Source organism: Falco biarmicus, chromosome 2 (genome assembly GCF_023638135.1).
Source record: "Falco biarmicus isolate bFalBia1 chromosome 2, bFalBia1.pri, whole genome shotgun sequence".
Lineage (NCBI taxonomy): Eukaryota > Metazoa > Chordata > Aves > Falconiformes > Falconidae > Falco > Falco biarmicus.
In genome coordinates, this window is record NC_079289.1 from 30,524,130 (window position 1) to 30,542,495 (window position 18,366).

Genomic DNA, 18,366 nt, shown 5'->3' on the forward strand with positions numbered 1-18,366 from the left:
CTACTGGTCTTAGTCAGCCACTCAACAAATTTCCATCAGGTTATCGACACAAATGCTCTCAAACTTATTCAAGCAGCTATCAATTTAAAAAAAAAAAACCCCACACATAAAAATAAAGCATTGTATAAGAGCCTAGTCCTGTTCTCTGCAGGTACACAACTGACAGGAGGTGGCATTTCTCAGTTCAGTGCTAAGTAAGAATACAAACTGGAAGAACTTTGAGAACCCCGATTTGCTGATGGTCACGTGCTTTGCTTCAAAAAGACACATAGTCCCACAGTGCGCCGTTACACAAGGTGAAGGTAAAGTACGGATGGTACTTTACAGGACAGGAACTTGCACTGGTATAGTTTTCCAGAGTCAAAACATTACGTTTATGGAGTTACGTTTGTGCTGAATAAAAACTAACCCACAAGGGGAACCAGAAAGTGTTCAGCACTGGCCCATCACAAGTTGTAACTGAAACAGTTCTACCAAATACTCATTTTGCCAAAGCCATGGAGCATGAGTGATGGCATAGGTTAAAAGTCCAGGACTTTTTAAAAAATGGAAATATTTCATATTTTCTTTCACTTTATTTAAAAAAAAAAAGAAAAAAAAAAGAAAAGAAAAGAAAAAGTAATCCAAACTTCCGTTTTTAAAGTGGCTGCTACAGCAAGGAAAATAAACTCACTGTTGTAGGTGAAGTAGCCTAATTTTGTTACTACAAGGCATTCTGAAACTAGTCTCACTTCGTTTACACTGCTGCTATCAGCAATCATTTAAGGTGTGATGGTTAAATAGAGCTTCAAGTTCATTTATTTTTCTTTCCTCTGTAAGAAGTTGTCACTTTTGTCTTGTTTTGTGTCTTGTCACTTTTCTTGCTATTATTCATCTCTTCATCAACAATATTCACAGTCACTGGCTCACTCAATGCTCAGCTTTATCGGTTTCAGTTTTATCCCAATTTGAGGAATGGGAACTTTTCTGGTAAGGTCAGTACCTGGACCTTCAAATGAACTTGGAAAACAAGTAGTGTTGTCTTTGTAGTACAACAACCTGTCTGGACAGTCATCCCATACAGCTTGTCTGCTGTGTCACCCAAATGTGACATCAGCAGTTTGACCTCAAAGTCCACCATGACAGGCCTTCTGACACAGACCTTCACAAAAGGTGTTCACAGCAACATGGAAGAGGCCAGGCTGGAAGGAACCTCGAAAGATCATCTGGTCCAACCTTGTGTGGGAAAGGTAGCCCAGCTGAGATTATCTAGCACCCTGTCCCATTGCATCTAGAAAACCTCCAGAGATGGGGACTCCACCACATCCCTGGGGAGGTTCTTCCAGTGAGCGAATGATGGTTCTCACTGTAAAAATTTCTTGTATCAAGATTACTATGAATACATTGACACTATTGACCAAAAAAACCACCCACATTTGAACTGAAAGCATCCATTTTTATGATCCTTAACATTTATTACATTATATGACCTGTAAGCAGTTTAGGAGATGTAGTCCCATAATGACATTATTCTCAACTCAGAAAGCTCAGGAGCAAGAGAAGAGGACCTCATTGGTGCCACAGTCATTTCTGAACTTGTGTCGAACTAAAATGCACTACAGTGGTAGCAAAGAAAAGATGTCCGGTAGTGGCACCACCAGTCTGAGAAGATAGCTTTCACTGAAAACTCCTAAGGGCAGGAAACAGACAGGTGATTCCCACCATCCACCCCCATTTTTAAGTGCTACAAATAAAATAATAAATTCACGTTTAAAAGCTAATAAGAAGCCAGATCTAATCAGTCAGCCAAGCAAGCCCAAATGAGCTCTACTTGGCTGTTCGTAACTTTGGAAAGATGATGTTTTATCAACAACAGAAGTCAGGTTCAAATAATGAAACCTTGAAGTTATTGCCATCATCTTTCCTTGCCTTGAAGGAATGACAAGATTCTTAATTTAAAAGGCCTCATTAACTTACCTCTCCTGGTACATGAGCTAATTCTGGCATCTTACAAAGCATTGTCCAGGGCTAACATTCCCAAGGCTTTTAAAGCCACTTCTGCTAAGCCTTCCTCCTAAATATATTTTGCATTTAACAAGTGTTAAGAAATCTTTCGTATTATTTCGTTTAGAATTGTACTAACTCTTCCATTTGAATGACCGTTTATCACATTTTCATTCTTTTTATAGTTAAAGCTCTAAAAATTAGCTGACCATTTGTTCACAAAGACCTCCATTTGTTCACAAAGACCTTTATAATTTAATTCTTGGCACTGAAGTTTAATACTTCCGGAGCAGGAGGAAAGGACAGAGGAATATTCTGCAAGAGACAGTAACACGTTATTTCACAGACACTAGTGGTGACTTCCCAAGCCACTTTCTCATGCCTGGAGCCACACAGCAGCACAACTTGGGATGTTTCTGTTACGTTGCTTTCAGCTAATTGCAAGAGAATCCGTGTACATGTATCTTTTGAAAGCAGAATCAATATTCAGCCACTGAGGCTTTCATTCCTCCTCCAGCCGCTTCTCCAAACAGGGGGGATGATAATTGTGTCAAGCTGTTATTTCTTCATGTATTATCACGTATTTCAATTTTACTTAAAGATTCACACAGAACATAAACATTGTTTTCTAGAAGAAATGGTTGATTTTTTGCGAGTCCTAATATAAATTTTAGCCACAAAGCAAAACAAAAACAACCCTTGAAAATGCTGGAATCTGGTCCATAAACCCAGTATTGAATCTGTGGTTCTTTTATTTAGAGTTGGAGAGGGTGGAGTGGTAAAAGGCAGGAAAGCAATTTTTTTTTTTTTCCTGAATACTGGGGGGGGCAAATTGTTTGTTTGTTACTTCCCTCAATAGTTGCAACTTCAAACAAGCCAACAAAGAAAGGCCACTACTGCTGACACACCCCTTTTCCACCTTCAAAAGATGAAAGGAAAAGCCTTTATTTCCCTTTCTGTGCTTGGCTTCTCTTTGCCTGTGTGACCCCGGAGCTCCCTGGGGTTTGGTCCACTGTGATGGTAAGGCCTGCTGGCCTCTTCATCCTTTCGAAACTGTAGCATTCGACTTTTTCTTCATTGGAGACTGTCCTGGTGCTTATGAGGCGAAATCCATCTTTGAGTAAAGTGTCAAGCAGCAGCCCTAGCACATTAGTACCGTTAATCAGCTTTCTATTATCAGGCTGTATGGAAACATACCTAAAATAAGAAAAAAGCAGTTACAACACACTTTAGTTGCTTCTTGAAGGACGGAATGAATATTTTTTTTGAACCAAACCAGGTCCTCAGATGGTGCAGGTCAGCACAGTTGCACGGGTTTACAGCAACAAAGGTACCTGGTATTTTTTTCCTCCTTTGAGGACAATTTACCTCTTTCCCTCATTATAAGAACAGTAATTCTCAGTTCATCCAGTTACCCGTTGGGGAAGAAGCACTCTTTTCACCCCCACACCAAAACTTACTTTTTAAAGATACAGCTGTGATAACCTCCATCTCATTTAATTTAACGGAGATGAGGTGAATGGCATGCTCAATATAATGCTGCAACAGTTTTTCGGGTAAGAGTAAATGATGGAAAGGGCAGTGAAGTCACACAGACCCCAACAGCATCACTTTTCATTACACAGGATCTCTCTCTACAAACAGTGACATTTATTGCGATGTTACCTTGTACAGCAGATTGTGTGGTAACAGGTATGAAAATCATTTTCCCATTGCCTCAAATGATTTTACTTGATATAAAGTACAATTTAAGAACCTACCCAGATGTTTTGAGGAACAGAAGTCTGGTAAAAATACTATTACAAAATACATAAGCTGACAGGGGTGAAACTGTTCCACAGTTCACAGGAAAGTACACCAAACGTTCACGGAAAGCACAAAAAAGGCAAAAGAGTCCCTGTCACAACAAAGACCAAGTTGATAGAAAATCAGCAGGCAACATTATCAAACTCTACTTGTTTCATTACTCAAGATAAGATTTTCTATTGATCTGCAGAAGAAAATTTTTACCGAGTCTGAAGAAAAAGGAAAGTCAGGAATATTTTCCCCACTATTGAAGTTGCCATAACCTACTCAACCAATTGTTAGTCCATTAAAATCAGTAATACATTATAAAGTTAAGGTCTGGCACATAAATGCCACTTCACAAATGCGAGGTACTTTTCTTCTACTTGCTTAGTTAAAGAAAGCTAGAAGAAAGATAAAATTTATTCATCTTTTTTTAAAATAATCAAAAGACTGCAGTGTTGATTCATATATTCAGATAGAATAAACCTTTTGGAAATATTTCAATGAAATTTCCATAAAATTCCAGGAGTTCTAACAGCCACAGACGTCGAATTAGGTTACACTTCCTTATACAGTAAGAATGTGTCTCCATACAATAGACATCCAGCAAAAGCTTGTTTAAAAAATGTAAGCTGTCATTAAAATACAATACTGCTATCACAAAAATCATTGATATACAGTAATCTTAATAAAAACAGAACCTGCCTCTGAATTCAAAGAAAACCCACTGAGTAGCATACAATTCAGGGGTCCTCAAACTACGGCCCGCGGGCTGGATACGGCCCCCCGTATTTACAGACCCCCCCGCCGGGGGTTGGGGGGGGAAACCAAGCAGCCGCAGATGACTGCCTGCCACTGCATCCGCACGCCGGCCCCCTGGTTAAAAAGTGTGAGGACCCCTGGTATAGTTAATAATCTACCCCTTCTCCCTCCTCCCAATAAAAGGCTCTACAAAAGCTTTCCAGCGTGTGAACTGCTATCTTAGTTCCACTGGTGTTTTGAACCCTATTTAGCCATTCTCTTTTCCCTCTTCTCCTTATGAAAAGTCTTTTGGACCATGAGCTAGCGGAGATTTTAGGCCTCCCCAGTACTTCACTCCTTATTTGTTTTGTTTCCTTTGCTTCCTTTTACTCTGTGTTTTTCAAGTCCTCTAGAAGGTCACTGATGTCATGAAATTCTAAAGCCTGGGAGAGCGAGTGAAGAGGAAAGGGCAGAAAGACCCAACAGAACTCAAAAACAAACGTCAAGCACAGCATTTTAGAAAGCTGGAACAGGCAAATCAGTGCAACAGAAACGAAACTGGATATTTGAGAACTATAAAAAGATAACATTAAACTAGCAGAAAGAAGGTAACATACTTCTCTCTTCTCAGAGAGCTGTCCAATAGTTTCTTTAAAATTAGCTTTGCTAGCACATAGCGTGTTACTTCATGAACTAGAAGTCACAAAGACATTTCCATAATGAGGAGTCACACAGGGTTAGTACCTGGCCACAAACTGGTCACCAGCAGAGTAGTCCGTACCACACTGAAAAACCAGGTCATGATGAGAAGGTCTTTCCAAAGGAAGTGGAACGAGTGATTTCTGAGAAGGAAAAGGGCTGTTCCAGCTCCGTCCGGACTGCTGCCCTGTGAACACAGTGATCTGTTCAGCCAGTGTCTCAACAGTGGTACTGCAGGAACCAAAGATCCGGAAAAAGGCCTGCATCTCATGGAGAGAGAAACGCACTTCCAAGACCTCCAGCCTTGGCTTCAGCAAGTGTTCCTGGCTCAGGAGCTCGGCCAGAGTGTAGAGCCCATAGAATTCTGCTTCTCTCTGCAGCCTCTGATAGTCTGAGAAATTAGTAGGTAAGGAGACCTGGAGAGTCCTCAAGCAGTCCATGATGTAACTAAACAAAGTTCCATCTCTGTCCACAAAAAACTCTCCGTTCATCAGTTTAAACTCCCGGTCATTATTGTTCAACATCCGTGCTAGCCTGGACTCAGGGAACTGCTGCAAGGTAGAAGCCCAGGTTACAAATCGCACACCTCCCACGCTCAGAACAACCACCTCTCGATTATTCATCGCCGTCTCAGCCACTCAAGAATTTTAACTCTCTGATCTATGTGTTTGTGACTTAATCTATCCTAAACTGCAAGGTATCTGCAGCTGCAAGAACCATTCAGTGCTTTTAGCAAGCGTTTGGAGTGACGTGTGGATCAGTAACAGGATTCCCAGGCAACAAAGACGTAAATATCATGTACAATAGTTTTGTTTACAGGGTTTGGTTGCTTGGAAACTTTGATTCTTGGAATTTAATGGTTTATTTTTGAAATGAACAGCTTACAAGGATTACTGGAAGACAGTGAATTGATCACCACAACTTACTAAACCATGAGAGGGGCCAATGAATATCCCCAAAGTACGGCATGCATTATGTCTGTTATTCAGAAATGTCAACTAAATGTTTGCATTCTATATATTGCTGTTCATAGGACCGTTGCAGAAGGAGGTTAGATGTGCTTCAAGCAATACGTTTAAGTATCGTAATCTGTCAAAGAAGGGCACTTCAGAGAACGCAAGCTTACAGTTCACTTTAAATCACTGTTAGCCTACAGCCAAGTCAATACACCCAGAAAATTCAACTCCTAAAACAAGGTACATGAAAATACAGTTAACAGTAGGAAAGCTGATATATGTTTCAGTGCTAAAGCCTTCCAAACACCTACAACATCCATACTCCTGTCACGTTATGTATTTTGTTCCAAGGAAGCATCCCATCATTTTTCCTGGCTTCTGGAATTACTATCCAGAGAGACAGAGAGGGACAGGAGAGAAACTGTTCTACCTGCCACCTTTGCAGGGCTAGAGCACAAGCTGCCTTGCTGTGGCTGATCTGTGCGTGCCTTTCACCGCACTGAACTGTTACCATTCAGGCCACTTTCTTAAAAAGTGTGGCTCCAGAGGAACAGATCTAACAGGACAGCTTGGTTAGTCACCCCAACAATTTGATGTTGGAAAAGTAAACTGCAAAGTATGTACTATCTTGCAGCTTGTTCTTCTCTTATCAACCTCAACTGATTTCTCTTTACCCCTAGAATTTATGCTTGCCCTGAAGATATATTTTTTTACAGAACCTGTAAACAATAACCAGTATCTACAGTAATCTGAATGTACAGGATAATTACTACATTTTGTTATACAAAAAATTAGGGGTATCTATTTCAGTGAGAAGTAACATCCTCAGATACAAAGCGGTTCCAAAACATGAATGCTGCACTCTGTACTGTGCAGTGGAAGAGCAGTCCTCAAAAAGCCTCTCAGTACTGTGCTCTTCTCAATCACAACTGTTCTACCTCCTTCCAAACCACCTCCCCGTCAGAAAAAAAATAAAATGTAACTATGACCTTTTAGGAAGTGAGACTTCTAATCTTATTCTACAATTATATTAACATTAAACTGAGAATGCAGTTTGGCCCTGTATCTTGGTAAAAAAATTATCTGCAGTGAACACCACTGAAAGAAGAATCCAGGAACAATGTGATTTTCAAAGCTCCACTTCATCTTCCAGTTTATCAGCGCTCAAACTATAGGAACAGTATAAATGTTTTGGAAACACTTTGAATCTCTGAATGTTTTTCACTGGAAGTCTTAAAAAAAAATTAATTTTTAAAAGTTCTATGTCTTCTTCACCAGATCTCTCTTAGTTCTTTTATTTCAGCAGGGACTTCACAACAGTTTATATTTGCACACAAACTGTGCAACATTATCCAGTACAACCAATGTATAGTTCTTACACTTTTCTCTTAGAAGTGAAGCTCCATCTGTCATCTGTTCCCAGTAGAAGACTGCATGATCTGCTATCTCCACTGTATCTGCCAAGTAGGACAAGCTAATTGTAAGGAACTGAGACTTCCAGCACTGTAGATTGTCAACGACTGACTCCACAAAGGACATTCTGGTGACAGCAAGAATAAGCAAGCAAATAAGAGAGTTCACTATAAATCTTCGTGAAAAGACTGAGGGAATCTTGAATTTAAGAGTGTTGTTTTCCTGAGGCAAGGAAAGTTTGTCCACATCAACTAGTTTTATTCCATTCCACTGGCTGGTATCAAAGCTCTTCATTGTAGGGGTGATGTCCACACTGGAACAAGGTAAAGGAGTTTCTTTGAGCACCTTGATTTTTTCCCTGAACTCCTGCATCTGTTGCAGAAATATAATGGGTTCAGACACATCTTTGAAGGCCTCTGCAATGTTAAAAGCCATCCGTTGCTCTTGCAGAATTGTGTTCAGTTTATTGATTTCCGGATCGTAGGCCTGCATCACTGCAAGCTTCATGGTCTCAAAGTCAGAGAGAATCTCATTTCGCTTCTGCTCCAGTGTGTGCTGCAGCTTCTCAAAGAACTCCTTCACTTTGTCAGAATCTTTGGTCAGCATCTGCAAAGCTTTCCTCTTACTGGTTTCTAAGGTATCCAGCCGTGAGAGGGCATCTCCACAACGCCAAGTTTCAAAGCCCTGAAACAGGGTTTCAAAAGCCCGCTTCTCCTGGGAATAAGCTTCTTCAATAGAACAGAAAAGATGCTTTGTATGGTCACCACGGGTGGCACAAACCCCGCAGATCAGCTGCATGTCTGTCCGGCAAAAAATGTTAAGGGGTTGCCCGCTGTGCACTTTGCACACAGGCATTTTTGGAGTTACTTTGATTTTGTTGTACTTCTCCACGATACCTTTCAGGGAATAGTTGACTTGCAAGCTGTTGACTCCAGTAACAGGAGTTTCCTTCCTGCACGTGGGGCACTTGAAAGGGGATGGTCTCCAAAGGACATTCCTCACATTTCCCTCAAGAATTCCTTCCAGACACTTTCTGCAGAAATTGTGTGAACAGGGCAGGACACGAGGATCATCAAACAGGCTACAGCAAATGGGACAGGTGAGATCTTCCTCTAGGAGCTCCATCATATCCTAGGAAAGAGAAGAAAGATGGTAACAGGACTTACAAAATTTATTTCTCCTCCAGGAAAACCACGCAAAACCCAATCTCCATCTGAGACACAGCTCAGTGAGAAAAGCATCTACTTTTTCCTCCAGTGTCATTACGACAGAGCCTCAGCTGGGTTTTTGCAGCCAGCCTAGTTAGCTGTAGTATCTGGCCACCAGATGGCAGGCACAAGAACGACCCAGTGTTCAGACAGAACCATTTTTGGACTCTCAACTACAAATGCTGGAAAAAAACGCTTGCCAAACCCAGCAAGGGCTCTGAATGAAAATAACTCATGTACTCATAATAACAGTTCGAGATTTACATCCTTCCTCACTGATGCAATACACAGAAACTGGATTTTCACAAAAAACACCCAGTTGGTATGCTCTGCTAAGATCTGATTACTCTCCACTTGCTCAACTCACCCAAAGCTTACCATTTCAAACACCATGCACTGCCACCATAAGAAGGCAATCTTAAAGGTGACTGAAAAAGCCCAGCTTCAGAATTTCTTCAGCTACAGAATATGTGATGTGGCTCTCTGCTCACCTGCAAAGCCAAAGGTGAGTCACCACTCAAAGTTAGCTTTTCTCTTGTTCCTGCAGTATTTTTAAATAACCAAGGGAAGGTGTTATTGCTGAACTATTCAGCACAAAGTTAAAATGCTTCAAAGAACAGCTGCCCATAATTCTTGATAATTCATCATGAAACAAAACTGTTAACCATTTTCACTCATCTGCAATCTGTATTTCCAAATCCATTCTCACAGCACGCATGCCGCAGCAATTTCTTTCTGTGGACAGGACCTGCAGGAAGAGGATTTATCATGTAATCCTTTCTACTGGAAAGTCTCAGTGAAGGGACTCTGTGCACAACCCTCCCAGTGCCTCTAACCAAAGCCAAGTTCTCAAATGCAGGCACCTTGTAACTTACAGCATGCTCTAAGAAAACAAGTAGCTAATAAAGACCAAAATGGGTGACCATTTGTATTAGCCAAATCTCTCACACACTTAAGTTTTGAGCTGTAATTAGTGCTTCCCTTGTATAAATTCCTTCCATATTATACAATACCTATTCATACATACATATATATATATGATAAAATTCCTTTTATACATTACAAGATGTAACACAGCAAAGAGCATCAAGTACTGCTGTGACAGCAAGGCATATAAATAAGGTCTTTTAATTAGTTTTGATGTTAGTACTAAGGTTTCTGTCCCCTCAAAGAAATATAAAGCAGAAAATGTGGGAGGCAAGAGGGGAGCTGCAAGGGAAGATCCATGCTGCACAGGACAAAAGCAGCAACAAAATCAGTATCGCTGATCTGAGGAAAGTAAAGATCACTACAGGGAACAAAGGCAAGGTCGATTCTGAGTTTCTTTCACAGGAGGACTGATACAGTCCCAGCAAGACTTCACAGTAAAAGCCATTCTGGAAAGGTGTAAGCAAACCTCCCATGCCTTTCCAGTGACAAGGGGGAGGAGCATTCTCTGTGCTTGTTTGAACGAGGAGTTTTTAAAAAGTTGCCAGCTTTCCTACTCAGCCTCAGGACTGATGCAATCAGCCAGAAGAAGCCACCATTACAGCTAGGGACAAACCCCAAGCGAAAAGATCTAACGACTCCATTTACCACCTAAGGTCTTCTGTAAGACCAGAGATCCCATTCAGAAGCTTCATTTTCTGTGAGAAGAAAGTGATTCTGAAGTACCCGTCAATGCTAGGACAAGCCACGTTTCTTTTCTGTCCTCTTCCTACTGCTAAAAAGAATGGGAAGACAGGAAGACGATGATTTTGCCCCTATACTCTTGAGTCTTCCTCTTTATGAATAGTTCTGTCTTTCCAACTTGTACTCACAGCTTTTAGCTGCAGTAGGAGCACAAGGATCAGTTTTGCTCATGCGTTAAGAGGGTAATAACTATGTAACTAAAATGACAGTTCTCAATCTTTTAGGAAATGGAGATTCATGATACAGAAAATATTTGCTCTGATCTCTCTCCTTTTCCAAGGAGGATTTCACGTCTTAGTTAGGGAGCTGGAAAAGCAGCTTTGCATGCCTGACGGTGAGAACTGCAAACCACTGCAGAAAATGCTTACTACAACATGCTCCATGAAAATTGCAGGAAAAACATTGAAGACTTCCATGCTCCTAAAAATACAAAAAACATACACAAAAAAGTTTCATGATCCAAATAAAACTGTCCTGTTGCATTCCAACTCCAATTACCCAACTAAATAATTATGCTTTATAAATATAAATTATTTCAAACCCATTATATGACATCATTAAAACCCTTGGATTTAAAAAAAAGAAATGGGCAAGTCTATCAGCTCACACACACACACCCCCCCAATAAAACCAAAAATGCTGAAAACGTGTATAACTGGTTGGGACAGCTGAACTTCCATCTTCTTTAAGACATTACTTTTGGAGAGAAAGTTGCCTGTGGACTGAAAGATCCCTTTGTATTAGCAACTTGTTATTTGTGTAAGGAACTACAGCAACACTTCAACTTCTCCATTGAGAATTTCTCTGTGTTATTTCTTATCCAGGCTGGAACGGCCCACTCGTAGCACATGGGCTAAAAGGCACAGTGGTTTCTTCCTTCACCTGAGCTACATAAACTCTCTGGGTACAAACCCAGCAGATCCACGCATCAGAAAAAGCAACTCACAGTTTTACCATTAGGAATAAGAATGGCAAACCAAGTCAAACCATAAATGCAAAACCAACCACAGTAGCTTTTTCCCCACACTCCAGAGAGAAATTAATTTAGCATGCTTCTCAGCACAGAAGTTGGATTTATCAGCCAGCAGCAGGCTGAAAGCAAAACCAAAATTTCACCAAGCTTCAAACAAAACAAAAAGATAGCTCTTGAATTACAAGTTTCCAGCAATGGCGTGTAAGTGTTCTAAATAAAACTTGACCGAGTCAGACTGCATTTCCACAAGCAGCTGAGCTAGTCAGGAGAGGCCTTGTCTCCCTTCCTTGGCAAGGACCCCAATCCTCGTCAGGACCTCCTACAAGCAATTCCACCAGCCTTCTGCCAGACTGGTGTGATGAATCTGCCCCAAAAAGGGTCCCACGCAAATAAGGCAGGAGGAAGGGAGATGGGAGCTCCTCTTTCCAGCAGCAACAGTCTTAACTCTGCTCACCTTCTTGAGATGAACTGCAACCTAATGGAAGGTCAGCGTAGACATTCTAACGTGGAATGACTGATCTCCAGGTGCAGTAAGTATCCAGGCGGTCGAAAAGCGCTGAGGAAAGTGGCCGCGCTTTAAGCCTGTTATTTCCTGGCCGAAGTTTTTTCCAGGAGTACCCGGTAGATCCAACAAGTTCAGCCTTCAGAGAGCCAGGAAGGCCTGGAGAAATAAGCAATTCCGGTTCAGTGCAGCTGCAAGCCCCGCCAACACCGTTTCATCCGACGTGGTTCGCCAACCCGCGGGGCCGCGCCATGGCAGGCCCGGGCGCTCGCCTCCTTGTCCCTCAGCCCGGGCAGGCGCCCCCTCGCCGCCCCTGCCTGTGGCCCCGCTCCCGCCGGGGGGCCGGGCACCCGCCCCGCCGCCCACTCCCGGCCAGGCCCGGCCCTGAAGCCCCGCTGCCGGCCGCGGCCTCCCGCCGGCCACGGGCGCCCCGTCGGGCAGGGCCGATCGGGGCAGGGCGGCCCCGGGAGCCAGCCCGCGCCTCGCAACGGGCAAACCGGCAGCGGGGCTTGTGCGGGGGGAGGGCTGCCAGCGAAACCGGCCCGCGACCCCCCGGCGGCCGGGCGCTGCCCGCCTTGCCACCGCCTCGCAGCGCCGCGGCCTCCGCTCGCCCAGCCGGGCCCGCCCCTCCCGCCGCCGGCGACCCCACCGCCCGGGCACGGGCCGCGCCGCCGCCGGCCCCCGCTGCTCACCACGCCGGGCCGGGGCTAGCGGACAGGCCGGGGGAAGGCGGCGGGAGCGGGGCTGACTCGGCCGCCCACACCGCGCGGCGCCGCGGCCGGCCGCAGCCATCGCCCCCTCCGGCCCCGAGGCTGCCGCCCGCCGCTCCCGCACCGCCGCCGCCCGGCCCGGCCCGGTGCCCCCCTCTCACCTCGGCGAGCCGCGGCGGCGCGGTCAGCGGCAGCGGGCGATGCCGAGGGCCGCCATGCGCTGGCCGCCCCGCCGCACGCCCCTCCTCGCCGCGCCTCGCCGCCGCCGCTCGGCCAGGGGGGGTGGGCAGGCCCCGGCCCGCAGGAGCGATCGGCCGGGAGCTGCCGCCCGCCGACCCGGACGGGGTGCGCCCACCCACCTTGGCCGGCGGCCGCTGATCCTGGGGCAGGAGCCGCCGCGGCCCTTCCTCCCCCGTGGGCCTGCGAGCGGCACGGCCGGCCCCGGGGCTGCCAGCGGGGAGCCGCGGGCGGCACAGCCGGGCGGGGATGGGGGTGGGGTGCGCCTGCCTCAGGCGGTGGCCGAGCTCCGCAGCCCAAGCAGGCTGCCTGCTCCCCTGCCGAGGTATCTACGGGTTTCTGTTGCTCATTAACTCTGCCTAAATCTGACTTCAGACTGCAGCTCACAGGCGCGCGTTGCCGAGAAGCGCTGCTGGGTGGCAATCCTGCTGAGCATCTTCCACCTCCCGAAAGCACTTACGAAAAAATATAACATCATTTTAGCTAGATGACCTTATGCACTTCATAAAAGGATAGAGACACATTCCCATGTGCTTTAATGCACTGGCTGTACCAATTCCTGCTGGTGAATCTCTTGGGGAGTAACACAGCCCGTCAAGCCTATGCAGGTCTCCCACAATAATGCCGACTGGCCCCAGAGAGATGGAGCAGGAGGGTTCCCGTGTCCCCCTGGGAGGACCCTCCGGTTACAGGACTACGAAATTTGGGCTGGAAGTCCTGAGACTGCAAAGATCCTTTGTGATCTTTTTTCCAGTCCTTATGTTAGTTCTCAGTCAACATCACAGGTCTCGCATCAAAGCCAAACTGAACTTACTTTTGAGTTAGACTTTGTGAAACACGGCATCAAAAGCTGTTCCAAAGCGCACGTGCTGCATCCCTGGCACTGCCCTGCTCTTCGCTCACCCACTGCAGTCACCTCACCCATCAGCACAGCAGACACTATGCACGTTCAGGACTACCCACACAAGTAACGTCACAGGCTGGACAGTATTTCTGTCGGGTGAAGCTCCCACACGCATCTGACATCTTTCCTCCAATTGTTTAGGAATCTGGATTTAAAAAGCCATTCAATAACATGCTGAGGTTGTGGTTCCCCAATTCACTGCAGACAGAAGAGGAATTCACCTTCCCTCCTGCTGCCTCCACCTGAGCAGGCCTGCCCTCTCTGCTGGACTCAACAGGAACAGTTTGATCATGGACAAGCATTTTGAAAATCCCCTCAGGGTGCTCACACACTCGGGCATATCATGCACTATCTACTGGAGAACGGCCTCAGAAGGTAGAGCTGCTGCACAAATGCAACCAAGACCTTCAGGTGCACTTCAGTGTCCTGCTTGTTTCTTCTTAATTGTCCAGCATCTTCTTTTGCATTTATTAAAAACAAGTAATTCCAAGTAGTTTCTGAAAAATGATAGCTTAATCCATCCCTCAGCTACCCAAATTGTGTTCAAATGATATCCCAATGCTTGCACATTTACATTTTCCAAACACTCCTCATCTGCACTTTCCCAACAGCCCTTTTAATATATTAAGAATTTCCTGATTCTACTAATCTTCTCTGTAATTTTATGGTTAAAGCTATTAACAGCAACATAGCATTTTAGATTTCTCACTCATTATTAAGTTCATCTATTTCTCATATCACTTTTTTTCCTGCTATATTTTCAGAGTACATTTTATTCTCCATTAATTCTTTGGGCTGGTGCTACTTCGCCTCCTTATAGATGAAGGCGCCATATGGGCATAAGAGTGGATGTCTGCCCACCTGGGATATCTGTTCTTCCTTAGAACCATCTGAACATGTTCTTGTCCCTCCTTGCCTGGGCTTTCTTCTGTCAAAGATGAAAGTTTAAAACTTCTGGGCAAACAGCATGGGATTTCTGTGCTTGGTGCATATTAGTGCCCAGCCAGCACCATACTTGGAGTGTACCATGGCTGTCCTGCACGTGAGCAGATATAATTTGGGCATTTTACCACTTCTATCTGACTGATAGAGTTGCACAAAACCAACTTTTTTGCACACATGTGAGTCCATTTTCCTATACTCTTTTAACTCTGTTGTTTATAGAGGTTTTTCAATCGCAGTTTGGTTCCGAGCTGGTGTTCCTGCATCTGACGCACCAAGTAGCATCAGAGGCCATTTGTTGAAGCTTCAGAGAAACATTCTGGCTGATGGAAAAGAGCATTAGTAATTCTGTGGCAATATTTCCCTATTTAATAAGGGAACAAACCCAGGGGAAATCAAGGCTCAAAGGAGAGGCGGCCCAGCTTGAAGGGAAGTATTAGGATAAATGTCATTTACCCATGGGAGGGTTGAAAATACAAGGGTAGGAGTTTGAAAGCAATTACAAAATAGTGGCAAATTCCAGCTTTCTGAGACAAACACCACGTTTGTTGTAAGACAAAGAAATAGCACCTGTTGTCATCTTTAAACTACAGAGAGAACCCAGATCATGGTTCTTCTACTAATGTTATGACAGAAGATTTCTGAGACTGCAACTGTATGCTGTGGTTCAGTCAGTGACCTCAGAGCTGACTGCTGCTGTCCTCCTATCCTGTACCAGCTCCACCAGCCTTGGCAGATGCTCTACCGAGCTGATTCAACCCTCTAAGCCAGCAGAACTGCTATTCCCTTTTCTTTGCCAGGATGCTGATTCAACAAGTTAAACCAGTTTGTTCAGTGCAAGATTAGACAATCACCAGGTCTAACATCAAAGGAGTGAGGAAAAGAGGAACAAGATTTTTTCCTTTCTGTGGAAACAAGCCATTAATGTGATTCAAGCTGTAACAGGTAATTTTACCCTGAGAGGTAGATTCACGGGGGATGCTAAGCCAAGCCGAGACTGTGCTACTGGCAAAAGAGATAATTCCTCCCTTTTCCCTTCCCTTAGTCACGCTTTCCTGATGCCTCCGCTGGCTCTGACATTCATGTGGCCACATGTTAGGCTAGATCTGCTTGCCAACAGAGCTGAAAGCTAATCCATCTGAAAAAAAAAAAAAAGTTTTCAGCAGGATCAATTTTGGCAGCCAGCTGATCCCACAGCTGAACGAACACCAGTGCCAGGATGAGCCAGCGAGAGGGCCTGTTTCGGTGGCAGCCTGCACACATGTCAGCATAAACCAGAAGTACTCTCACAGGCTGTAATTTCACAAATGCTTCCAGCCAGCTATTGCCGGCACTGCTGCCAAAAGTAACACAGCATTGCCCTTCGGCCACACCAGCTGCTCATTCTGAGCCTCAGGCACCTCCTGCACTGTGCCGGAGAAGTTGTCTAACACAAAACTGATCGATAAATGTAGCTGGAGTTAAAAGCAGCTTCTTTCCCGCACCCCGCAAACCCCCCCCCCCCCTCCCCCTCCGGTTTGTATTCCCCATCAGTAAGGCTTCTCTGAAGCCATGCTGCCAAAGACCTGTCAGACTGTAATTGTCTCCTAGGGTGAAACACCAAGGAAAAGAGGTGAGTTGAGGGCATCTTCCAGTTTAATCCTCGGCTGCAAGTCTGCCTTTTACTTCCCACTGAAGGAGGTTAAGACTTCACATCCCATTGCTGAGGTGTCAGAGCACACACAGAGTACACTCTGGTGCTGGGACAGTGACTTCTTCAAGCACGCTACTTTATTCAGCTGGTGTAAGCATACCCTCAAATGGAGAGGGACAATCTATGATGTAGTCACTGTGGGGACCTAAATATGGAAATAAATCTGCAAGAGCTTTGATGCCAATAGAAGCTTGGTAAGAAGATGATGTAAGGTAACACAAATAAGAAACTATTCAAAACATGTATCAAACACCTTAGTCATGTATAAATGTTTCACAATTTACCGTATCTGACCACATTTATTCTCAAAAGATGCATCTGGACTATATTAAAAACTCTAAACAAGGATCAAAGAAAGCCATTTCTTGTTATTGTTCCATAAAAGCTACTTTTAATATGCATTGTAGAAATACCAGGCATGAAAAATCCATGAAGGATCATCAGCGACTGAAATGATCAACTGCTGCTTTGAGGTCTGAATATCAGAGATTGCCTAGATAACTACAGGATCTTCAATGACTATTTTAGCAGTACTAAAAAGCTCTATAGGTTTACATTCAGAACTTTGACCCAGACAGTTAACTAATATTCAGCACTCTGCCACATTCTCCTGCAAGGAGGGGTGGAAGGGTGGAAATCGATGAATTCAGTTAGCTCCTTAGCATAATCCTATTTATTTACAAAGAATGTACAGCCACGTCCCATTTCCTTGCACACAGAGGAAGCCAATGGGAGGGAGTACTGTGCGGCAGTCCAAGTTTGCTGCTCTAGCCAGGATGCTTGCCCAGAAGAAGCTGTCCCTTGGCTTTTTCTCAGGGCCATACACCACTGCTTCTCCCACTGTCTGCTGGCTCTCGCGTGGTGTTTCCGGTCCTGGACATGCACACAGGCAAACACAGCTGCAACCAATCTATGCTCTTGCTGCCGCGTTTGCAAGCGGTCCCTAGAGAAATCTCTCTGACTTTCCCCAAATTAGTGCTTGCTCATACAAGTCACCTCATCTCAGCACTTGGCCACGCAACCCTGTGCCGTGGGCAGCAGTTCCGAGTTTTCAGCTGTCTTACGCCATAAAAGAACTTAATTGCTCTTTCCTGAACAAAGCATGGACAGCATGCCTGTCAGTTTTAATGAGGTTTGTGATTGCCCATAGATCAAATCTCTGCTCTACTAGGTTTTGCTTATATTGCATAAAAAGGAAAGGAGAAGTGACCTCAAAAGTAAATAGAATGAGAAACAAAATTAATTTTCATATACAATTTCTTCTATGATTTGGCAAGTGTGAGACAAACTGTATAAAACAGAATACATCCTACAGAACATTAATCCTCACAAGAACACATTATAATGAATATTTCAAAAGTACAAGCACAACCTGTTTTTCATCTGAGACCTTGTCTGTATCATCTTCCAAACCACAGGCCTGACCCTGGGAGTGGAAGGACTGCTTTCAATAAACAAACCTTGATTTTCCAGTCCTGCACCATCATTTACTTCTGTGCAAGTTGCATGGAGACGTTACTAAATCCATTCCAGCATATTTAATAACTACTTTTTAAATTGGCTTTCACAGGTGTAAATGCCTCCACAAAGCCTGTGGCAGCAGAGAAGCAAGTTCCAGCAGTTTTTACTAGCCGGGCAAACAGGAATTGTATTTCTGAGAACTGATTAGTTGTGTTGTGTTACATGCTGTAACAACGGGAGAGAGCTCCCCTCCCTCCCATGGATTTGGCGGTATCAGGGAATCTTTCTGAAACATACTTGTCTGCAGCCAGTATATCTACTTTGCAGGGCTAATGAGAGATAGTGGTATTTTGTGAAGGAAACCCTGAGCTAGAGAAGAAAACAAGTCAACGACCATCATTTTCTTTCAGCAGGACCTCCAAATACGCCTGCATTTGTGAAATGGATGGGACTGGTCATTTTCCTGTTCTAACATGGTTCCCAGA

At 44.5% G+C, this 18,366-nt stretch overlaps 2 protein-coding genes across 11 annotated transcripts; both read right to left on the reverse strand.

Moving 5' to 3' along the window:
* Nucleotides 1-585: 585 nt before the first annotated feature.
* Nucleotides 586-5,898, reverse strand: KCNRG (potassium channel regulator). Its single transcript, XM_056328449.1, has 2 exons — nucleotides 5,257-5,898; nucleotides 586-3,180 (listed from the first exon to the last, which is right to left on the reverse strand). Exons 1-2 carry the CDS (start codon nucleotides 5,832-5,834, stop codon nucleotides 2,928-2,930), a joined length of 831 nt encoding a protein of 276 aa, XP_056184424.1. The 5' UTR covers nucleotides 5,835-5,898; the 3' UTR covers nucleotides 586-2,927.
* Nucleotides 5,899-7,290: 1,392 nt separating this feature from the next.
* On the reverse strand, nucleotides 7,291-13,223 carry TRIM13 (tripartite motif containing 13). 10 transcript variants are annotated; one of them, XM_056328442.1, is made up of 6 exons: nucleotides 12,806-13,181; nucleotides 11,887-12,093; nucleotides 10,364-10,487; nucleotides 9,454-9,536; nucleotides 9,167-9,279; nucleotides 7,291-8,711 (listed from the first exon to the last, which is right to left on the reverse strand). In XM_056328442.1, the coding sequence occupies exons 5-6, from the start codon at nucleotides 9,179-9,181 to the stop codon at nucleotides 7,479-7,481; spliced, it is 1,248 nt and encodes a 415-aa protein (XP_056184417.1). In that variant the 5' UTR covers nucleotides 9,182-9,279; nucleotides 9,454-9,536; nucleotides 10,364-10,487; nucleotides 11,887-12,093; nucleotides 12,806-13,181; the 3' UTR covers nucleotides 7,291-7,478. The 10 variants fall into 10 exon arrangements, 9 of the variants coding, with proteins under 9 accessions (XP_056184417.1, XP_056184415.1, XP_056184416.1 ...); XM_056328440.1 differs by lacking the exon at nucleotides 10,364-10,487 and having other exon boundaries at nucleotides 13,004-13,181; XM_056328441.1 differs by lacking the exon at nucleotides 10,364-10,487.
* Between the last annotated feature and the right edge of the window lie 5,143 nt (nucleotides 13,224-18,366).

What these genes read in the sequence shown, in the direction of transcription:
- KCNRG (XM_056328449.1), bottom strand. Translation starts at nt 5,834, where the DNA reads ATGAATAATCGAGAGGTGGTTGTTCTGAGCGTGGGAGGTGTGCGATTT. An exon ending in GGTGACCAGTTTGTGGCCAG is followed by an intron (nt 3,181 to 5,256) that starts GTACTAACCCTG and finishes TTCTTATTTTAG; the next exon opens with GTATGTTTCCATACAGCCTG.